The sequence below is a fragment of the Atractosteus spatula genome, chromosome 13, assembly GCF_055471065.1.
Source record: "Atractosteus spatula isolate fAtrSpa1 chromosome 13, fAtrSpa1.hap1, whole genome shotgun sequence".
NCBI classification, from domain to species: Eukaryota; Metazoa; Chordata; class Actinopteri; order Semionotiformes; family Lepisosteidae; genus Atractosteus; species Atractosteus spatula.
Window position 1 is genome coordinate 26,570,834 of NC_142718.1, and position 20,087 is coordinate 26,590,920.

General features: G+C 37.7%; 2 protein-coding genes across 5 annotated transcripts; one reads left to right on the forward strand and one right to left on the reverse strand.

The window, feature by feature from the left end:
- Positions 1–6,709, reverse strand: scrn3 (secernin 3). Of its 4 annotated transcripts, none has more exons than XM_088930029.1 (8): positions 6,553–6,709; positions 5,947–6,185; positions 4,842–5,023; positions 3,903–4,102; positions 2,461–2,673; positions 1,903–2,065; positions 1,269–1,449; positions 1–934 (listed from the first exon to the last, which is right to left on the reverse strand). In XM_088930029.1, exons 2-8 carry the CDS (start codon positions 6,115–6,117, stop codon positions 779–781), a joined length of 1,266 nt encoding a protein of 421 aa, XP_088786155.1. In that variant the 5' UTR covers positions 6,118–6,185; positions 6,553–6,709; the 3' UTR covers positions 1–778. The 4 variants fall into 4 exon arrangements, with proteins under 4 accessions (XP_088786155.1, XP_088786159.1, XP_088786156.1 ...); XM_088930033.1 differs by having other exon boundaries at positions 6,101–6,185; positions 6,553–6,683; XM_088930030.1 differs by having other exon boundaries at positions 5,947–6,118; positions 6,542–6,648.
- A 48-nt stretch (positions 6,710–6,757) lies between these two features.
- On the forward strand, positions 6,758–16,281 carry cirsr (corepressor of RBPJ and splicing regulator). The gene is made up of 10 exons (XM_088930485.1): positions 6,758–6,956; positions 8,274–8,368; positions 9,860–9,933; positions 10,056–10,069; positions 10,230–10,285; positions 10,686–10,734; positions 11,059–11,176; positions 13,072–13,178; positions 13,577–13,662; positions 15,312–16,281. Exons 1-10 carry the CDS (start codon positions 6,885–6,887, stop codon positions 16,024–16,026), a joined length of 1,386 nt encoding a protein of 461 aa, XP_088786611.1. The 5' UTR covers positions 6,758–6,884; the 3' UTR covers positions 16,027–16,281.
- The last annotated feature ends 3,806 nt before the right edge of the window (positions 16,282–20,087 follow it).

Here is a 20,087-nt window from a genome sequence, read left to right on the forward strand (position 1 = left end):
ACAGTGCAATAGATATCATTTATTGTAGGAACAGAAATATGTAACTTTCCAAGAAAATGATCCAAATAATACAGTGATCTTAACATTTAATTCCCTCTTACAAGGCATGCATCTTACCTGAGTAGTGAATACCAATGCCTGAAAAGCCATAGAATGTATAACTACTACAGTAAGCTACAGTTAATGTCAGTCCAGGAATATTCTTTTTAGGTACAGTTGCAAGACTCAGCCTCTCTATAAAATATTACTAAGCATAAAAAAGTAGACCATTGATTCCAAAGCATTTTAAGGTAATACATATTTGAGCATTTTGTGTTTTATTGAAACCCCATATTCAATTTTTACTAATTGCTGGGCTTTGCCCTTTTACTTTCTTAGAAAAGAAGGTAACTCATTTTGGGTACTCTGCTCCAGACACTAGTTGGATTTATAGACAAAATATTTGAATATTAACACGAAGTTATTTTTAATCACAGTATCGTAGGCAGCATACCAGTATAGTGTGAAATGATTTCTGAAACTTCTTAATGCATCAAATGTGATAACCTATCATTAAAGTATAGAATAATTACATCCTACCATAGAAGACTCAGCCATCCTAAATACAGATGTGCATTAACAATGCAAATACTCATAACTGTTGATGCCTCTTCTAGATGGTAATGTTCATTTTAGTTTGCATGATCACGACCTTGGCGTTCTTTAGTACTTTAGTAGTCAGACATGTCCATTTTCCTTATATTCTTAGATTTTTTTTTTAAGCATGACAACTCCCATCTTAGCTGTATGCTTTAAGTTCTTCCTCCACAGTGTTGGCAAAGAGATGAACAACTAACGTAGAGTCTTCAATACCACACTGTAAAAACTTCTCCATTTCTGCAATTTTCTCTTTTTCCAACTGTCTCATCTTCTTCATCATCTCCACGCCCTTCTCCTGCAGAAAGTGAACACAGATGACCGCCCTTAAACAGTGCAAAAACCTTAAGGCTTCAACTTCCGCAGCTGAAGTCGTTCATAAATTGTAAGAGTCCACAGAATCAAGTCAGGAAAACTTGAGCTCTTTTTCAAACCTGAAAATAGCAATCTTACACTTATGATTTTGTTAAAATGTCATGTTACACTCCTGGTGTTAATATGGATTATAGTCCTTGAACAATTTAGTGTGTAGTATGAGTGATTATAGAGTTATGAGTCACAGCTTGATTCTCTCATTATATTCTAAGTACTATATGACCAGCTAATGTCCTTAGGGTGGCATTATACTGTACCTTTGTCATCTTGATTATTTTAGCTGCTACTTCATGTTTTTTGTATAGTGCGTGTTTGCGGTCCGGCTTTGACTGAAACCGGGGCTGCTGCTTCACCGGATCTTCTGGTCCGTATCTAGGTGAGCTCGTTTTCTTCAGCTGTTGAATGTTTTTCACAAAGATGAAGGGCTTAAAGACTGACCTGGCAGCAAAAACACAACAGGTTTGGCATTTTGAACAGCAGGTCTGCTTGTTGTACATTCGTGGGGCATTCTATTTGCTGATATCGCAATACTGTATGCGATTTGTGTCCAAAAGCCTGAATGTCTCGCCATAAAAAAAACAACTGTACTGAAACTACAGTTAGAATCTTATTCTTACTTAACCAAAAACACATAGCTTCATATTGTTGGTTATGTTTAATTATGGAAAACTCATTCAAAATATCTACGAGCACAGGGAGCCCTGGTCCCAAACTGTCAAATTCGTAGATTTTTAAATCACTACCAAAATGTCCTTAAACAACAAATCAGATATGCAAGATCTATGTTAAAGTACTGCTGTACTAAATAAGTTTGTGTTTTTTTCCTTTACATTATAGATGCTTACATACAAAATACATTTCCAGAGCAGTGAGCATGTGATAAGTTGTCACCTTTCAGGATCGGGAGTCCCAGTGAAGTAGTGCACTCCAGGCAGACTGGGATCTCTGGGCAGGACAGAGACCATGCTGCCCGTTGTGAGGAAAGCTCCCTCCATGTTTATGCCACTGTCCTTGTCTCTGAGAATTCCCATCATGCTTTCAGCAGTAATACTTCCTGTTGAAGGAAACAATTGTGTCATACAGCTGGAAAGAGTTGGAAATTTGCCTGAATTCGTCTTACTTAACTTGAAGGTGTACTTAACAGACAACAGAAGGTAAAAAAAACATTAAGTAAATGTCTGGTAAAAAAATATGATCATGGTTCATTTGGCAGAACTTTGAAATAGCAGACTACATTATGGGATGCTGAGTGGGCATAAAAATTGTACGTTTTTGCATTTTTACAAGGAATTGCACTAATATTTCCTACACTTCACTCATATTATTGACATCGCTTTTCAAAGGTCTCAGTCTGATGGATTTATAGAATTCAGCTTTGTTAATTTAGCCTGCCTAGATCTTTCTATGCTCAGTTTAATGCATGTTTTCACACAAAAAAAAATTGAAAACCTTTATTTTTTTCCAAAAGTTTTCGGCCTTCGCAGTATCTGCTGCCAGAGGCGTCGATTCTGGCAGTGTTCGCATATGAATAGACGGCAGCAAAACTGAACTCCTTCTCTGGGTCCCACCAGCCTCTGCCCCTGGCATGCTCTCTCAGCTCTGGGTGCTCTCGGTCAATCTTCGTTGTTATGGAGAACTGGTTCGAAATGTTGCGAGTTCCCTCTGAAACAAGACCAAAGGAAACACTGTACAGCACTACAGCTCTCAGTGAAGTAGCTCTAAATACGTGAATTGAGAAGCAGTACTTCTAAGAAATGAAGTAACACTAAATATATAAAATATGTGTTCGGTGTAAGTCCTCTGTAGCCGCGCAGCACAACTTAGGTGAACAGAATCCCCCACTGTGTCCACACAGTGGAATTTGAACAATATTTTACTTGTAACTGAAAGACATTCAGTGCATTTCATTAGTCACACCAGGATACTGTTAAGTTGTCAAGCAACAGAAGTTTCATAGTTGTGAAACAGATTCCATGAAACTTAACGATCCAGGAAATGGGATACAGGTTAGTACACACCACAAAAGAACACTTCTGCTTACTTTGAAGGTGCTATATATACTTTAATCATTAATTTATTTGGCTGACAGTTCTACCTAACAAGTATTTGTACCTAACTTGCCATTTTATTGAAGAGATCTGAGTGAAGTATCGTGCTTGAGTGCACAGTCATGTCCCACAAAGATCTGAACCCACAACTTCCCCACAACTTATGAAAATCTGTGTTTATCATCCAAGATAGAGAAGAACAATCTTGATTGTTAGAGACAAGACTTCTTTACTCAATTGACTGTGGGATGGTGGACCAAGCTGCTCAGCCATATTGTTGAAGACAATACCCTGGCTTTTTTCAACTAACAGGTCCTTGATGAATTGTCCACCAACCACCCAACAGGGTGGATGGGGCGAATGCCCTCCTCTATTTTGTAGCCTTAAATTAGTAATTTTTTACTTACATTTAAAATCAATACCGGGTTATTTTAAAAGCGATACTGTTTGTGTAATTTACATTTACAGATGACAAATGTATTTTTGAGACAATGAAAAAAAGCACTGAAAATACACCACCAGAAATCCTTTTTAAATGCAGAAAGCTGTTGTAGGATGCCTTAAAACAGTTGTCCCTTAACGTTTAAAAGAACAGTAGCCAACTTTAGTCTTCAATGGCCAAAGGGTCTTCTAGAATTAATTCCTGCTCAACTATTTAATTTACTCCAATTACTTAAAAAGCTTAGCACTCCAAGACCTGCTGATTATTAAAGAGACAGATGTACTATGGTTTTAAGGTAAGTCCTGGTCAGCCGTTGTTGAATCAGTCAGCAAGGACAGAGTACGATTAACATCCGGCCTTCTTTATAAATGAGAGGTGCCACATTCCTACACATGGTGTACCTGTTATCTTCTCTGCTGCCCAGTGCTTCCCTGAAGTCTCCAAGACCCAGGCCACAGTCCTGTCTGCAATTAAGAAGCTGTTGTGGTACGTAAAGATACACTCATCTTCCATGCAATTTCCTCCTTGGCCGTACTTTTCCAGTAGGTCTACAATGACGTCGAGAGCCTTCTCAGCAGTGTCCGCTCTTTCTAGACCAAGTCTGAGAAATTAGGACAACAGGGAAGGTTGCTTTACGAATTAAATATGTAACCCGACCTACCTCTCAGCTGTAGGAGGTTTTAATGTGCGAAAAAGCAAAAGGGTTTTATTAGGCTACGTGTTTTCCAATGGAATTAAACTTGTTAGAAAACTGTAATTGTAATCATAAACATGGTAGAAATATTAACCACAAAGTCGTGGTCCATAACTTATTGTACAGACGTAATACATTACAGACAATTGAAGAGTTAATGTGCAGTTTATTTATCTGACACAAGCACTCTCTACTTGGCCTCTTTCTTTTTAGGGCTCTTTTAGGGCAGAGATGGGTTTCAAGGGCCAGAGTCCTGCAGGTTTTATAGTGTATTTAAGGCATCTTTCAGCTTGACTTGGTATCCAACCAATAGGTGGAATTAAGTCATGGAGATCAGATGGCATGAAACATGGCACCCTGCGGTCCAAAATGTCGGGATTCCTGCCCCTGCATTAGGACACAACAATAAAGTAAAGGCAGCAAATGGTATCTGCAGACAAAAAGCTCCGAAGACAAGAGATCGAAAAGGAAATGATCCAGCTATGGTTGTAAGGGGTACAATCAGTGAGTCTGCACTGAGAATGATGGCCAGACACAACTGTAGCCATAATGATTTCCTGACAGATAAAGCCTGAGATGAAAAAAAAAGTATTTGGCATTCGGTATGGTGTTCTTTATTGCACAGTCTCCTTCCCTGCTTGCTAACCTGACCAGATCCATGCCCAGCAGGGCTTCTGCGTCGCTGGCCTCCTCTCTCCCCCACACGGCTTCATTCCCGATGCAGACCTGATGCTCATTCGCCCCCATTTCAGCTCCCCAAAGCCAGGCGGGTCGGCTCAGCACCACAGCATAGGTTTCAGGAACCTGATCGATCTTGATATACGTGCACTGCAGCATGGCAAGGCAGTGGGAAAGGAACAAAAAGGAACACATTTCTTTAACCCGCCTACCTGACATGCAAAAAGAAGAAAAGGTATAATGTTTCAGGTGTGGAGCTTTCTTCAGGTGTGTAGGTTCTTCTTCACTTCATCACTAAACCCAGTACTGGTTCATTTTAAAACCAATTCTGTTTGTGTAATTCACATTTACACAGACTTTAAGAAGGCTTTACACCTGAAATGTTGTGATTTCCTGCTCTCTTCCTACTTTTACTTTTAGAATTAGAATTAGAATTTAGAATTAACTTCTATCTGCTCCTATGCATCTCCCTACTTGAACAAGGCTGACATACAGTGTGTGGTATCAACATGGAAACCATAGCCTAAAATTCAAAACGTTACGTTTTCTAAAAGACGGCATTTCTTTTCTCAGGCTGACTGGCGTACACAGTCATTTCCAAACTAGTGGAAGTACTCCATCCATCTGTTTCTGAACATCTTTATCCGGTACGGGGTCACGGGGTGGCCTAGGCAGAATACACCCTGGACACTATGTACCAGGGCCTATTTGAATGAATAAGAATGCATTTGACTGATCCATCAACACTAGCATAACGTTCACTTTGGTTGGAAATAGTTTTATCATTAAAATGCATTAGGGTTTTTAAATTATGCAAAAATTATACACGGTTTTATTTACACAGATTTACTAATTACAATGTTAGGGATTACTGTGTCCTGTAGTGGAGTCGACTACTGTGTTTATTTCACTTAAATATGGAGCTTGAGACTTTTAAGTCTTTGCAAATGGTCGAAAAGCTAACTAACTGAAGACTGAATTTTTAAATGATATTCCAAAATATTCCAAGGTTTTGCTTGACACGAACTCCAAAACGGATAGCTGTTCAATGGATGGGAGAGAAAACTTTGTACCTCCAGCTGAGCTCCTGATTCGTACTTTTTTGCAGGAAAATACACCACCTCTTGAACTTCATCGCAGGGCCTGTCGGAATTCTTTCCAAAAATAACACGCTCTCCCACAGTGGACTGCGGAAGAGCCACAAAAGTGTCACAGGAGCAAGGGTACCTCGGCCGTGTCGCCATCCTGCAGAATACACAGTGCAGTAATGATTTACACTGCGGTGCCTTTCGAGAAACCCACGACCACGAACCTGTTTGGGAATAAAGTGGTTTGAATAGTTTATTTAGCATAAATATTAGATTTCGTATTTCACCCTTAGAAATTCAATGATACCCAATCAATAAGGGAAAATGTTACCTCTTATTCTGCGGCAACATTAAACAATAAATAAGTATACATTAAATTACTATTTTTTGAAAGTCAACGAATTCCAAGTACACAATATACTAATTATTAGTAGGAGTGTTCACTCTGAATAGATCCTGTATCATTTTATACATGGTTAGAATTAAGGATCAAATATATATATATATTTACTTTGGCATCTTCATAATACATTTACTTGAATAAATGCAACATAAATTTGCTCTGTACCGTATAACGTACCTGTTACTTACTTAGCAGATCTGAATGACACTACAGTAGGAGCGAATAAGCGATTTGAGATTTGTACAACTGTACAAATCTCCAGAAGTTTCACTTTCTCTTCTTCGCTGTAGCTTGTTAGCTTTCATATGCCTCGTCCACAAAGAAAGATGAACTGTCGCCGATTGCGCCTATTTTCGACATCATACGGTAGGATTAAAGTTCCTTCTGTCACCCGGAAGAACAAACTGCTGCTGGGGTCGGTGGTGGTGTTGTTGTAGTTAGGAGGAGGAGTAGTGCGTTGTTGGAAAGATTGGATTTGAACATAATTTGAGGAGTTTAACGTACTTTGCTAGAGTTAACCATGGGGAAATCATTTGCAAATTTCATGTGTAAAAAGGATTTTCATCCTGCCTCAAAATCCAACATTAAGAAGGTGAGTCCGCTTGGTGCTATATTTTAACGCGATTTATTACGACTGGTTTGTAAATACGGAAAATCAACTACACCATTTTTTAACCTAATGCTTAAGTGCGTTGTAGTGTGTTTAGTTTACAATATCAAATTACCTGAAGTATTCTCAGGAGAATAAAGACGTTTTCAGGGCTGTTTAGTGTCTGTCAGTGAAACAGTTACTGCTTATTTGTGAACCCAAGGATAGATTTATTTTTATGTTGTAGACATGAAGTATACCTATGAATTTCACAAATTCAAAATAATATATAAGAGTAGCTCTAGCCACGTGTACGAATTATATCTTATAGATATCTAGTACAAACCGAAGCTTATCGACTTTTGGTTTTTTTTTACAGAAATGTTTTAATGGTCTGGGCTTTCAGTCAGTTATACTTCCACCGATAATTATTCGATTTTTATTTTTATGCTTAAAAAGATAAAAGACCACTGTTAACCTTTACATTATATATATATATGGATACCGCAATATAGGATTCAAAAGTTTAGGCGATGTTGAGAAATTTAGCACTGGTCATGAAAAACTTTATGACTTTGAATATTGGATTTCCTACAATACTTTGTCTTTAGTTTAATGTTTTCGCTAGCTAACGGCATTTTCATACCAATAGCCGAATTAAATATTAATGGCTATTAAGTGTTTGTTTTTTACATTATCATAGAATTTCATTTTTAGCAATATGACGAACTTCTACGTTGCGTGTCTTTATCATAAGTGTCACACTGGCATTTTCAGTTCTTATGAAATGAACAAATGACGTTATGTGCCCCACATTATTATTCTACATGTTGCATCACTGTTCCTTATATGTTGTAATCTTTTGTTCGAAACCAAGTTTATTTCAGATTTGCTTGCCTACACTAACACGCATGTTCTAACTGGTGTTTTTAATTTTAGTGGATCATTGAATAATAATGAATTACATTTTAAACATGAGTTAGAGACATGCATTTGACTGTAGAATATTGGAGCTATTGTAAACCTTGGCGTAATGCATTAAACATTAAGGACTACTCTTTCACGATTTTAAATGATAATTTTAACTTGTTTGCTTGATACATGAGAGTCTGATATAGGCAGAGTCAATTTTCCTCAGGAGTCATTTAGATAAACGTTTAATGTTTGTAGTTTTGTCGTTGTTCCAGGACCATGGGTTTTGTCGTGATTATATAAAATCTTATATAATTAAAAAAAACAAAAATGACACATAAGTAATTTATGGTGTGTATGAAAATTAAATTTATTTGCCCAGATCAATAGAATATTTTTGCTTTGTAGGTATGGATGGCTGAGCAAAAGATAACATTTGAAAAGACGAAACAAGAGGAGTTAATGCAGCAGTATCTTAAAGAGCAGGAAACATATAACAACAGGTGAAGTATAAAATAAAAAGACTTTTAAAACTGTATAACGCTGTTCCTATACAGTATATACATATATTACTTTCAACTCTGTAAGTTGTGGCATACCTCTTAAGTTGCTCTTAAAGTATCAATTCACTTTTAATTGCCTAGTCTGTGGTCACAATAGAGTAGATTTATTTTTAAAACAACTACAATGCTTTCAAGGTCATTTGTTGATGCACTCATAGTGATTTTTAAAGAACGAATTAAATACTGCATTTTTACTGCACTGTGTATTCTGAACAGCCCTCAGTGGTGAAGTTGGGTTTTAACAAACATCTAAATAGGAACTGATAAAATTTCTTACTAACCTTTCAACTATATAGAGTTGGGTTTATAAAACCATGTTTAGCATAACAGTAAAAAAATAACTCTCCTTATGTAATCCTATGCTTTAAGCAACTGCACCCAACCTGAATATTGCAAATATATTTTAATCTGAAACTTACTGGGTCTCAGATCTTTGGATCTGTTGTGCGGGTCCTAGTGGCATTGAAGTTTGTGGTTGCAATCTGTAAGTTCACAAACCTCAAATACCACAAAGATAGATAGATACTTTATTGATCCCGTGAGGGAAATTGCAGTGCAACAGCAGCTTAACACAGACAACACAGACACAGTGTAACGAATGATACAATAATAATAATACAATACATACAACACAATCAGTACAGTGAGAAGTACAAACTGAGACAAGAAAATATTTTCAAAACATATTCAAGACAAATATAGGCAATATCTCTGTCTCTTGAACATACAAGTACAGTGCATTTCAGATTTCCACAAAATATTTGCTTTTTGTTTTTAAACGTTTCTTCAAGAGAACTTGTTCTTCTGTCAAGAATGTCCAACTGCTTTCTCTGGACTGACTTAAGGCATCTTGGCATCTTCCTGCCTGTGAAAGTGTAATGCAGTCAGAATTACCTTGCACTTCTCCTTTTAAACACACAGGGGCAAAGCAGGATTTGAAGTTGTCAGGAGTGAAAAGCTACAACTTGTAGTTTTCAGTCCCCAGGATTACTGCTGATTCAACAGGCAAAAATGACATTTTATACCCTGCTCACGGTGTGATAAGATGTCTTTACCTCCACAGGGTTTCTGTACCTCAGAACTGACTTACCAATGGCACTGAGAGATGCTGAAGAAGAAACTTGAAATATTTTTTTTACATAAGAGAAGAATGAGCCTTTATTTCTGGTGTCTTAAAAATCAATCTTTTGTGTAATTATCTGAACAATTTTAATATAGTTATTTTAGAATTTGAAATGGTTTGGGGCATGTTACATAAATGATTGTAATTATTGATGTGGTTTTATTTAACGTTTCTGGTAATTTTGAGAGGACAACTAGTATATGTGTTCTGCATATTGCCAGAAGATGCAGGAATGCACTTGATAAGATGAGAGCTGTGTTCCTCCATTGGTCATGTATCACATTTAACAACTGATGCTTTTTTTCCAGATTGTTGATGGGTGATGATCGTGTGAAGAATGGTCTTAATTTCATGTATGAGGCACCACCAGGAGCATCTAAAGGTATATGCGCTGATCAGATCGCTAAGAAAATAAAGAAGAGATTATTGTTATTTTTTCTATTACTGTCTATTTTTATTAACTTTTTTTCTTCTTTTATTATTGATTTCCTTCCTGCCGAGAAGAAGAGACAAAGGAGGTAATTCTTATTCATTTTCATATTGGCTGAATCGGCATCATTCATTGTATAATTACAAATAAAATTAATACGTAAAGCAAGTCAACAGAATTATTGCTCCAGTGGAGTCAAGTGGATATTCATTAGTGTTTAAAAACATTTTCTTCTGATTTTGTTGCAGCAAGAAGGAGAATCGGACTATAAATTTGAATGGCAAAAGGTGGCTCCGCGTGAGAAGTATGTATTTAGGATTTCTTGATCATTTTCTCTGTTGTAAATCAGGTGTCCTGAGTTAACATTCTTTAAGTACTATTTGAAAGGCTAGTTATTTCTGGGAGCGGACATTATTATTTGAATGAAGGTCGGCAACTATGGGTTAAGTGATTGCATCTGTTTTCTTAGTTTTCAGGTACTGTGCTGCTGTTCGTCTTTTAATTTTTATGTTATAGATCTCCATTTCGGAAGATTTTTGTATATATGCGCTTCTCTCAATTCAGAAAGTTTTCGTGATGTTTAAGAAGTAGACTTAATGTCTAGCGCTTTTTAAGTGAATGTTTTCTATCGTCAGTGACGATGGGCGCACAACTCTTCCCAGGTTTCTTTTCCAGTTTTACATTTTGGTTTCTTACCCACGTAGATATGCAAAGGATGACATGAACATCAGAGACCAGCCATTTGGAATCCAGGTAAAAAATAAACACGCGTCTATGTGTAAAAGAAGTATGGTAGAGTCATACTTGTTTTATTTCTTGATTTCTTGACTATGAACTGTACTCCATAGTGGAGGGCCATGGGTTCAAATCCTGGGTGGGGCACAGCCATTGTATACTTGAGCAAGGTACTTCATTCGCACTGCTTCAGTCAAATGCTCATATACAAAAAAGGTTACAAATTGATGTTACTTTGGATAAATGGGTCAGGCAAAATATTTTCTGATTCTATAAAGGGTGGTTTATAAAATGAAAAAAAAAGGGTGCTTTATACGTATATTACACAAATTTGTTCTTCAGGTCCGCAATGTGAGATGCATAAAATGTCACAAATGGGGACACGTGAACACAGACAGAGAGTGCCCGCTCTTCGGTCTGTCTGGGATCAATGCAAGCTCCATGGCGAACGACGGTGCAGGTATATTGATGAGATTTTTAAAAGATGTGAAGTCTGTAAATGCTGGTTATCTTGTGAGTCATGTAAAGATGGTCTGTGTGTGCAGTGGGCGTAAAGTATCTTTAATAATGTACAACTGTGCTGCAGCGAGCGAGGACAAGTAAGTCACAACTCATCTTAACTGTATACTTTGACCCCCACAAAAACATGCTTTTAAAATATTTAATTGCTTAACCGTGACAATAACTGTGTGTTTGTATTTGTATCAGTACTGGAGTTTTACTTATCGGGGAAGACGAATTTCCAGTTAGTTTATTTCACTTCTAAATGTGGAGCAGTGTCCGCATTCCTTTGCAGCGTTTCGTGTACTGCAAATCGTAAAAAAAAAATGTTGTTAGAAATGACACATTCAAATGCAAAAAAGGTAAATTTCTCTTCCATTTCACTTGCACTTCACTTGATCTGTAATCAAATGCTGCAATCATGTGCGTCTTTTCTCTTCTGAGTTTTTGAGCACTGTATCATGTAATTTTATCTACTTTTAACAATTTTAACACACTAAACAAAGAACATGGGTGATACAAATTCAGACGCTTTTCTTGTCCCTAGACGTTTTAGAATCCTTTTGCTCACAAATCAAAATAAGCATTTTCAGACAGGATATAACCTAAACAGTCATTTTCTGGAACAACGTTTTTCGCCTTAAACCTAAGAGCAACATTTTGCAGGTTGTTTTTGGAAACAAATTCTTAAAATTAATAAAAATCACGTGTCCTCACTATACCATTTTTATGGGTAAATGTGTGTAGCCATTAGAGAATTTTTAAAACGCTGTCTAAATACACAAAAATGAAAGGGCATCTAGAAATCTTTACTTTGACCTTGCAATTCCCTTGCCCTCTTCATGTCAAAGAAATCTTCAAATGTAATTAAGGACATGAGTTAAAAGTATTTTTAAATGCTTATTTTTTTAATTTGTATTTTGAATTAAGTCACGTTTTAGCATGAGGTATAGGAGTATTGGAAAAGGGAGGTTTTGGTTTGTTTTAAAAGTGTGAGTAGGTAACTTAAAGTTATAACTACCCAGAAAATAAGAATGAATTATGAAAATTAGAAAAAATATCTCTGTAAGTATTTTATTGAGAATAATGGTATGTGCCAAGACGTCCCTGTATGTGAATAAACTATTCATAAAATTATGTGAAATATTGGACCCATATTTCATTTAATTCAAAAGTAATGTTGAGGTTTAGATGCATTACATATAGAATATGATACTTTTATGTTTCTTAAATTGTAAAATATTAATAAGAAAAAAGGAGTAAACCTTACTCTTTAATGATAGTTATTTAAGTAGAGTGAAGGTTAATAAAGAACTTTTGGTACATCAAAAGAATTCTAATAAAAGTCTTTATGTGAATATTTAATATACACTTCAATGTAATGTTTAGAGGGAGCTACAGAATTTAAAAGTTTCTGTACACTTTTTTAAAGTTGCTAACTACTTAACTGCTATGTCTTTAATGGTATTTGAAGTGTTTTCTCACAAAATGTTCAGTATTTCACAAGAGCTTTACCTGTACATTTTTGTACCATTTTGACTCTTGCAATCAGAAACTTTAGTGCCTTGGCAATAATCTGTTTATTCAGGCAGAGTCCTGCTTGTATGTTGTTGATAGTGGAGTGGTATGAGAGACCTCCCCCTGTGCAAGGAGAAAAATGCAATTATTTTGTATTCTGAATCTTCTAACTGCTGCTTTGGAGAATAATATCTTATGATTTGCTCAGCAGAAGATCAGTGAGTTGATTTAGTCTCACTTTTTGTTAACAAAGCCACAACTGAATTCCTACTGTGGAGTCAGTGGAAATGTAGGCAGACATCAATGAGACATTCAGGCTGTGATTTTTCTTAACAGGTCCGTCAATGCACCCCTCGGAGTTAATGGCGGAGATGAGAAACAGTGGGTTTGCGCTGAAACAAAGTGTACTGGGGAGAAATGTGACTCTTTGTGATCCATCGCAGGTAATAATCTGTTTTCTCACAAAAAAACAACAATATCTATAGCAGATCCTGAATTTAAGTTTGATTGCTTTAAAATGCCCAATTATCCAAACCATAAAGCTCCCAGCCGCCCAAGTTTAGTCAAGTGGGCAGAGTTAATGAGACTAGTTTATAAAATTACAGGAAAGCAGAAATATCCTGCATTTGCTGTTTTTCCTCTCCCAAAGCGGTGATCAGCTGTTGTTTTTTTTTTTGTCCTATAATCTAGACTTAAGTCAATTTCAGCTCAACGAAAAAACTATACGTATATATTCAGTGGTGGTCTGGGGTTTAGTTTCTATATCTATTATAGATGCTGTATATTTCAGATGCATTTAATTGAGCATCTATGTTCCTTACACGTTTGCTTTCTGCTTAAGGAATATGTAGCCAGTGAAGAAGAGGAAGACCCTGAAGTAGAATTCCTGAAGTCTCTGACCACAAAACAAAAGCAGAAGCTGCTGAGGTAAATGTACAACAAATAGCCAGTGTCTTTACGGTTTAGAGGTGCTGTGTCTGGAACATAAATCAAGGAAGTTTCCTTTTGTGTTTCAGAAAAGTCATATTGATTCCTTGATTTTTGTGTTCCTTTGTCAACTGACATCACTTGCTATATGTTGCTTAGACATGTTTCAACTTTCTTGAATATCAATTGCTCATTGACTTCCAGAAATGCCGTTAAAGTGAGTGGCACATTTGATGGGTGTTTGAGAAATTACGTTAGAAAGGTACACCCTCTTTGAGATAGAAACAACATCTAATAATTCTGGCAAATAAATATTGTGGATGGCTTAACATGGTATGTATGCACCCTCTCCCCGGATTATGCAAGACTCGTCTTACAAAAATTCGACTTTACATAAAAACCTCCTGTGGATCTCATAACGAACTCTCCCGAGGTAGGGAGAGTTTAAGATACATGCATAAAAAGTAGTTCCATTACTTTCTTCCTCAGGGGAAGTGGCACAGAGTGAGAGTAATGCGGTCTCAAAGAGCATTCTATTTTACACCTCAGTCTTACTTTGCCGTTGTGCATATTTGGTAACTGCCACATAATATTTCACACTATTTCAATGAAACTGTGGGATAATATGCATATTTCTGATGTACTTTATGAATTCTATTCTGTATTTAATTATTGAACAGTACTGTGAGGGATAATGAAATGTACAGGTTCTTATAAATTTGTTAAAAGGTAATTCTGAGTTATTTGCTGTATGTATAAGTGGATTCTACGAATTCTTCTAATTCTAGAGTTTTTAGAACATTTGATTACATTCACCGTTATTTCCTCTCTCCCCTATGTAAAGGGGGAGGTTTCACTTGTCTCTCTACCCTATGGACTGTTAGCTGCTGCTACAGTCTCTCTCTTGCTCTCAACCTTCTGCTGTGATTAGGGCAAACACCTGTGAACCATTAAAGGACAATAATGGTGAGCCTGCAGTTGTACTCTCCTGTCCCGCCTTCCTCACTAGCAGACACAGCTAGGGTAAATTAAGGAGGATTGCAGCAGTACCATGAGTGGTCATTCTCCATCACCCAACAGCTAAGAAAGGGTCACTACCAAACTTGTTCAGGTTACTTGAGGAACCTAACTCTTGCATAACTCGGGGCGTGGGTATATATGGAAAATAAACATGCAGAAATTTAACATTCAGAGGTTTAAATAGAATTATATTATATTCTGAGGTCTGTGAAATGTAAGTAAATCGGCAAGTCCCACACCTGACTCTGCGTCTTGAAAATAAATCCATGCTTCGATTGCAGGTCAAGGTTTCAGTAACAAGATGGGTTTCTAGGTCTTGATAAATAACCCCAAGATGGTGTATTCGGAGCCAGCAATTTAATTTTGAAGGTTAGATACCAGCTTTGGAAAAAATAGATGATTTTGATCGTTTTATTTAGAAAATGTGACGCAACTTGTACAACTCTTTTGTCCTTGCTTTTCATCCGATTACTGTCAGTTTTTCCTAGGACAATTTAGTGACTGGTTAATCTTCATTTTCCCTTTCTTCCCTGAAACGAATTGGAATTTCTGAACTTTTCCTCTGCCTGTAGCTTTCTTGTTGTCTGAATTTGTGCTGGAATGTCAACAACTGTCTTTCCTTTAAAAAGGAAACTGGATCACCTTGAAAAGAAAGAAAAGAAGAAGAAGAAGAAGGGAAAACAGAAGAAGAAAAAAAGCAAGAGCAAGCACAAGAAGCTGCAGAAAAGGAGCAGCAGCAGCAGCAGCAGCAGTGACTCTGACTCCGACTCCGACTCGGACCCCGACTCCCACAGGAAGCGCCAGGCCGAGAGCCAGAAGAAAAAGAAGAACAAGAAGAGCAGAAGAGATTCTTCCGCAGACAGCAGTGCCGACAGCGAGAGTGAAGACCGGTCACGCAGCAAGAAGAGAGCCGCAGCACGTACAGGGAGGCGGAAAAGCAGCCGCAGCGCCAGTACTGATAGAAGTAGGTCAGGAAGCAGAAAGGTCCGGGGAGAGAAAAGGAGAGACGACAGACACGTGCCGAAGCAGAGAAGCGGGAGTCGCGGCAGACAGGGGGACAGGGAAGACAAGGACAAAGGTGGCAGGAGAGAAGGCAGAAGCAGTAGCACTCGGGAAAGTCACAAAAGCAACAGCACCGAGGGGCTGGCAGGAAATGGCCCCCAACACAGATGTCGGAGCAGAGAACGGCACGCAGACAGACGGGAGAGAGTCAGGAGCAGGAGCAAGGAGAAGCACAGAGAAAGAAAAGGGAGAGACCGGAGTGATGATAGAGGCCGGCACAGGAGCAGAAGTGGCAGTCCAGGGAGAGAGAGACAGAGGAAGAACTGTGAAAGACGGATTTAGAGAGTGCAGAGAGTTCTCAATGAAGAGGTATATTGAATACAAACAGAGGGGTTGAACGTCTCGAAGATGGCAGAGACTTCTGTGAAGAATCGAGTTTTGCTTTGCTTTTATTGTTTTAAACATTGACTTGCACCCTTTTTGTAAGTGCTACTCCTGTATTTAGCCATGTTTCTGCATTTGGACAAATATTGTACAGCAGTGTTAAATGTTTTTGCGGCATTTAACAGGGAATAAAAACAGCTGCATCGATTAAAATGCCTTGTGTTCATTGTAAACCTGTGTTGGAAATATTAAAGGATAGTACCATGAGGAATCCTCAGATGGATTATTGATTAAAAAAAAACTTCCAACTTTATGGTTGTTTGTATTGCCAGTTATGATTTGGTTTTGCTGTTATTTGTCCTTTTTATGGTGAAAACTTTTTTTTTTTTACTTGGAATGGCTAATTGTTTTTTATTATAATCACCTAATTTGAAATCTTAGCTCATTGCTACAAACCCTGTGGCTGCACACAGGAGACCGAGCAAGTGTAGAGGGACTCCTCTGAGCCACTGGTCTTTGAATTCATCACATGCGGGGGGTTCTGTGCTGATTTGAGGAGATGCGCACACTTTTCTTACACAGCCCCGTATGCTTGCAGGTGTCTGGGAGTGTGCTAGGGTCTGTGTGTTGCAGAGAGAGCCCTTGTCCACACATTCCACCCTGTTCTCGGTGGAACTGAGCCAGTTTTGCACCTCTTCTTGAAGAATGCATTTCGGTTACCATCACGACTCGGTATCAAAGGGCACCGGTACTTCTTGAGCCATGTGGGACACCCAGCTGGAAGGAAATGTATTCTTTCTTAACAGACCGCAAGATTTATGTGGTTGATTATGATCGTAGGTTTAGCTCTACGTTTTTCTCACCTGATCACAGTTCAGCGATTAGTAAAAATATTAGGTTAAGTTGTATTAGTGTGCTGTGATTTTTTTTTAATTCAGCCATTCTATATAATTGCGGTTCCTTCGCTTTCACTCTCTGGCATGGGGTCATGAAAGATCACCATTATCTCCCATTCCAGAATTTCCCATTTTTGTCCTCTAACTTAATATAACTGAGATGTAAAACTGAGGTCCTGACTGTAGTTGTTAAAAATCCCAGGGAATTTCTCCAAAAAAAAAAAGTAGGGGTGTAACCCTCATATCCTGGCAAATTTTCCATTGGCCTTTACCAATCATGGCCTCCTAATAATCCCCATCGATGAATTGGCAATATCACTCTGTTCTCCTCTCCACTGAGAGCTGATGTGTGGTGAGCGTACTGGTGCACTTTGGCTGCCGTCGCATCATCCAGGGGCTACACATTGGTGGCAGTGGAGGGGAGTCCCCATTACCTGTAAAGTGCTTTGAGTGGAGTGTCCTAAATATGTGCTATATAAGTGTAAGGATTATTAAGGATTGTTTATTATAATTTGTCATGCATGTGGTTAAATTTTTTAATCTACATCTTAATTCAGCAAAGCGTGTCTGTGGGGTTCCCTGGTCCCCAGAGCTTGTGTTTCACACGTTGCAGGGAAAACTGAGTGTAAAGAGCATGACAACAGATCTGGTCACACTTCACCAGGAATGGGAAACACTGGTCTTGCAGAGCTGCTGTGTCTGCAGGTTTCCTGTATTTCTCCAAATACCCAGGTGTCAAAAGAGGTAAGATAAGTTATTAAATTGATCTCCTTAAGTCAATAATTTGATTTAGGTCATTAAGATCCAAGCTGGAAGGAGAACCTGTAAACACGCCAGCAGGATCACTGCAATCTGGCACAGACACATCTCAGGTAGGTGAAGACGTTTCTTGGGATTCCAGAGCCAGCCTCTGAAAACCCTGGCCATCAGGATAGCCATTTTAATTTTATTCCTTTTTTGACTACTCAGAGATGTGGTGAGAGAAGACTCTTCCATTTCTGCTTTTGTGGATATCTCTAATTCACCACTGTTTCTTTTTGTTGATTTGTGATTCATCACTGGGCTCATCAGTGCTGCAGAGGAAGTTTTGGGTGGCTGGTGTTACTGTGCTGAAAGAAAGGTCACTCGGCACTCTTTTTGTTCCTTTGGGCAGTGGGTTTTCTCCCTCCTCTGGCCCATGTTGGCCGAGAAGAGGACTCTCTGACAGTGGGGTGTGAAGACCTGTTGACCTTGCCCCTTAATAATCCTATGTGAGGGAGATTCTTGGGGTTCTCTTTCATTGGGGAGGAATGAGGTTACCACCTGGGAGGAACTGATGGGTGGGGGGTTTGAGGGAGAAGATGGGGGGTTTGTGTGTAATTGTTTTGCTTTCCCCAAAACAGAAACCATTTCAAAAACAATATTTCAGGCTGTCTGTATTCTTCAGAACTACTGTTCCGCTATGGGAAAACCGCTGTGTCGAAACTACATTTTAACCAATTCTTAATTATTTGTGTTTGTCTTTACTTGGCAGAGATATACGAATGGTTCGAGCACAATTAAATGGGAACGAAATTTTGCACGTGTCGATGTAATTCACAAAGCTTGGGAAACGTCTTATTTTGTAAAATGAATGTAAAGTTCAGGGTGGAAAATCCTGAAAAGATACAAGTGTCGGTAGTCTTTAATGACAATATATTTCTATAGCAAAATAGTACATTTCAATTTTTATATTGCATTTTTTTAAAAATAATTTCACATTAAAATGCTTTCCAAAAATCGATTAAATTTGAGAACTGTCGACGTTGAGAGGGATTTGCGTACATTGTACTTATTGTACATATCCATACTTAAAAGTGTAAAAATATATTCATGATTGTATTGCCTTGTTGTATGTTATTGTACCCATTCTTACTCTTACGTGGGGTTTCTCTGCAGACTGTAAATTATTTAAAGATTCACAGATATTCAGAAGAGACCATTTCAATTGCAACTCCGATACAAAGCTGATATCTTTATTCCGTGATGAAGCCGTTTTAAAACATTAAATTTATAATGAAACAAGCTTCGTCGAAACAGCACAAAAGTAAAAACACAATACCAGTAATCACTGTGTTTTTGCGAGTTCAGCAAGTCCACGTTAATTTTAATCAGCTTGAAATATTTTTCGCCACAGCTCTTGTCTGGGTGAGCTGGTTTGAAAATGGATGGCTCAGTTATGATGTTTCCAGCAGAGGGAGCTAGTGCATTCATCATGTAGAGAATACTTAAAGTTTGTTTTGTTTTCGTAGTGTTTAGACATTTAAACATATTTTTCTCTTTAAAGATGATGCATTTTCAAAAAGATGCATAATGTATATCCCGCCAGTTTTTCATCGAGACGTACATTTGTATTTTAATTTAACTGAAGTCGAGTTGAAGATTTGACGATTCATTTTTTTCCTTTCGTTGCTAAATTGCAAATATTCAGGCAAGTGTTTTATAAAAAGTGCCGCAAATTGCCGGTAAATTGCAACTTCAGAGTTTTTAATCATTTAAGTTTTGTGCCAATATTTAGTAACAATCCCGGTGTGTGTATTATACACAGACAAGATACAGGCTTCATCGGCGTCATACCGCTTAAAACGAAACTGAATAACATTTTCTGTTTCTTTCAATTAATCGTATATGTCGCTGTATTGGTAGCACTGATAAATGGAAAGTGCAAAACACAGCAATGCCGACAGTTTTTACAACTTATTTGCCATTAAAAACTCACTGTTCTGGTATTTGGTGTGTTATATACGAGGCCCTTTAAATTCTGAAAGCGTAAGATTAATTTAAGTTAAAGTCAAGCAAGTTCAGTTATTCGTCTTAAAATATGAAGCAGAAGGAAATACAAATAAAACATGAAAATGTGGAGGCTAAATAATAAATCCAACTTGCTTGTCGTTATTTTAATGTTAGTTGCGTTAGTTTTCGCTATAAATCTTTTCCAATTTCTTCAACGCTAATCTGGAAGGTCCATTAATAATATAGTATTACTTGAAATTCCGTCGTGATAAAAGCTTTGTCTTCAGATTTATTATCTGTTCAATAGCCTTTCCTGGCTCTAACACCCGATTACCTGAACTACAGCGGAATGTAAATATGGGATCCCGCTGA

Bases quoted from the DNA above. Each gene is read 5' to 3' on its own strand.
- scrn3 (XM_088930029.1), bottom strand. From the start codon at position 6,117: ATGGCGACACGGCCGAGGTACCCTTGCTCCTGTGACACTTTTGTGGCT. The intron at 5,024-5,946 runs GTACAAAGTTTT...GCCATGCTGCAG, and splicing joins AATCAGGAGCTCAGCTGGAG to TGCACGTATATCAAGATCGA. The intron at 935-1,268 runs GTACAGTATAAT...CACTTTCTGCAG, and splicing joins AAATAATCAAGATGACAAAG to GAGAAGGGCGTGGAGATGAT.
- cirsr (XM_088930485.1), top strand. From the start codon at position 6,885: ATGGGGAAATCATTTGCAAATTTCATGTGTAAAAAGGATTTTCATCCT. The intron at 11,177-13,071 runs GTATATTGATGA...TTTTCTTAACAG, and splicing joins CATGGCGAACGACGGTGCAG to GTCCGTCAATGCACCCCTCG. The intron at 13,179-13,576 runs GTAATAATCTGT...TTTCTGCTTAAG, and splicing joins CTCTTTGTGATCCATCGCAG to GAATATGTAGCCAGTGAAGA.